The sequence below is a fragment of the Tupaia chinensis genome, unplaced genomic scaffold (assembly GCF_000334495.1).
Source record: "Tupaia chinensis unplaced genomic scaffold, TupChi_1.0 Scaffold000612_1, whole genome shotgun sequence".
Taxonomy (NCBI): Eukaryota; Metazoa; Chordata; class Mammalia; order Scandentia; family Tupaiidae; genus Tupaia; species Tupaia belangeri.
The window spans coordinates 5,060,550-5,063,452 of NW_006160131.1; the positions used below are offsets into that span (position 1 = coordinate 5,060,550).

General features: G+C 57.9%; 1 protein-coding gene across 1 annotated transcript in view; it reads left to right on the forward strand.

The window, feature by feature from the left end:
• STK10 (serine/threonine kinase 10) overlaps positions 1-2,903 on the forward strand; it is a gene marked incomplete in the record, with an annotated part of 115,765 nt that overhangs the window by 51,539 nt on the left and 61,323 nt on the right. The window contains 1 exon segment of the mRNA XM_027775894.1: positions 732-881. Coding sequence (XP_027631695.1) covers positions 732-881 — 150 coding nt within the window.

Below are 2,903 nucleotides of genomic sequence, written 5' to 3' on the forward strand. Positions count from 1 at the left end.
CACCAGCCAGTTGCCCTACCCCCGTGGCAGCTCCCGCTGGCCTCCAGGCCTCCGTGGGCGTGGGCTCCCAACGGGAACGCCCCGCCCCGCTTCCCTCTCCAGTGGCCGCCCTTCCTCAGACACAGCTCATCGTCCTTTCCTCAGAACCTTCCACTTCCCCTGGCTGAGGGGACAGCTGCCCACTCTGCGTCCCTGTACCCCACCCACGGTGACTCTGGGACTCTGCATCTGGCTCTAAGCTTGCAGCCCCCCTCGGTGCCCGCTGAGCTTCCCTGGGTGTCTGCTAAGCCAGCACCTGCACATCCCAGTCAGCTGATCTGTGAGCCTCACTCTGGTCTGAACCTCAGATCCATGAGTTCCCACCTGCGTGCCTTGAGCCAGTGACCTTTTCAAAAACCTAACAGATGGCAATTGTATGAACTTGGGAGGGTACCGTGTAACTTCCAGCTTAAGAATACAGCGCACAGTGGTGAGATTGGGGTGGTCTGTACCCCGTCACCTCAGCTGTTTCGTTGCTCTGTGTTGGGGACGCTCTGGACCCTCTCAGTGACTCTCGGCGATCGAGCCGGCTCTCTAGGGCTGTGGTGCAGGCCAGGTGTATAGACGCACACCCAGGACTCGGCGAACGCTGTGACGCTGGCGCCTTTTCTGTCCCTTGTCCCTGGCGTGGGGCCACGTGCAGTAGCCCGTGGGGTGAGCTTGCTGCACTGACTCCGTTCTCCTGTTTCCAGAGCTGGACCGAGGCCTCACCGAGCCCCAGATCCAGGTCGTCTGCCGCCAGATGCTGGAAGCCCTCAGCTTCCTGCACAGCAAGAGAATCATCCACCGGGACCTGAAGGCGGGCAACGTGCTGATGACCCTGGAGGGGGACATCAGGCTAGGTAAGGGCGCCGCCGGGCGAGGACGCCCAGGTGGGACGACAGGGCCATGTGCGGCCTGCTGGTGGTGAGTGTGGGCTCCCCTCCCCCAACCCCAGACCGAGTACATCCCATGGCTCAGGCTAGCCTGGGGGTTCTCGGCCCAGGGCTATTCTGAACAGTGGCCAGTGTCTGGAGACAACTTCTTTGTCACAGGTCAGGGTGGGGACTGTTGGCACCGAGTAGCAAAGGCCAGGGTGCTCCCAAACACCCAACTGCACAGAGCGGCCCTTCCGCGCAGGCTGCTCCTGACCAGCGCACAGCAGTGCTGGGCAGAGCACCCTGGGCTGGGGCCTCCGCCCTGCTTCCACTGGAGATCCCGAGTGACAGCCGCGGGGGGAGGGTGCCTGTGCACACCCTTGGGTAGAAAACAGCCGTGTGCGGACACTACTGGAAACCTTCCTTTTTGGTGTCCCCTCTCCTTTCTATTTTAATCCTATTTTTTTTCTTAACCAAAATAACACATGTGTGTCTTCTGCTCCTGGTCCCGCCCTTTGCTGGGCACCTCGAGGCAAAAAAGCACTTCGAACCGTCTCCTCTTTCCTTCTGCGTTGTAGACAATATGCCTACACTGCGTGTCTAAGAGGAATGATTTTTATTGGAAGAAAACTACGTGCTTATTATGTAAAATCTACAGTGCACGAAGGTTTCCAGGAGAAAGCTAGAAAGCATCTCTAGTCTCATGATCCAGGAACATCCGCCTGCCTTGGCCCTGCTGCTGCCCCAGAGGCCTCGTTGCAGCTGTGTTGGTAGAAGAATGTGGGGGGGGCTTAGAGAAAACGGTGGTGAGAGCGAGGTGGTGCGCTCATTGTGTGTGTGTGTGTGTTTAATGTTCCATTACTTGGTGCGCTCATTGTGTGTGTGTGTGTGTGTGTTTAATGTTCCATTACATTTACATTGAGTTGTTCATCTTCGTAAAGTACAGTAAGGGTTGTCTAAGCACGCGTGCAGTGAGTTAACCAGTCCAGGGTACTGCGTGATCACCGTTGGCCACAGAACTCCGCGTTACGATGTGCTGCTAGTTCTCGCTCCGCCAGTTTCTGTGTTGGAGATACACAGATAAGGTTGGCGCTATCTGTTCCTCTCACTCTGTTGTGGTATGCCGTTCTGCAGCCCACTTGCCCTGTCCCCCAGCATTCCTGTGTCTACTAAATGCTTTTCTCCTGAGCCCTTCCAACCCCCACCCCACCCCACCCTGGTACTCTGGTGTACTTTACTACATTTAACTCCATTTTCTTTGAAATTTTGCCAGAAGGCGTATGCAGTTAACAGAGACAGAGAGAGAGAGAAGGCACCCCCTCTCGTGGGGAATGGTCATGCTGCAGCCCCTTCTTTTGGGATTTTGAGCAGACATGCACATGGACCTGATCCGTTTTTCGAGCTGCCTGGTCCCGGACTCAAACCATGTCGTCAGCCCTATAGCGTCCAGCTGCCGTGGCCACCAGACCGTGGGGCCGGGCGTAACTGCACGCTCTGTGCGGTCTTTCTCTGGCGTGGTAGTCCACTCCTCTGTCTCCCCGCCCCCATTCCCTCAGCCCTGTGCCCTGTCGACACAGACAGCACCGCTGGAAGTTGCTCGCGTGACTACCAGGTGTCTTCAGGGAGCATTTTAACTGTGTCCACTTGCACCGCCACCGAGTCCCTGTGACCCACAGCTGCCAGGAGGGTAATGAGGGTCAGGACGAAGCTGGGGACAGTGCGATCAGAGATGTCCTCTGCAGCAGGAAGCATCTCTGCTTAAGGGATGAGAGAGGGCAGGGACGGCCCAGGTCACAGAGCTGGTGAGGACAGACCCAGGGCTGGCCCCGGGTGCCGGCAGGAGCAGGCAGCAGGGTCAGAGTGCACAGGGACAGGCCATCTGTCCCCCGACTTGGGCGGGAGCTGGTTTCGAAGCAGCCATGTGTGTGAGGCAAGTTTGATCCAAGCAGTGTGAGGACAGGTCTTTGCCAGGGGGGCGAGGTCGGGCCCAGGAAGAAGGAGCGTCGT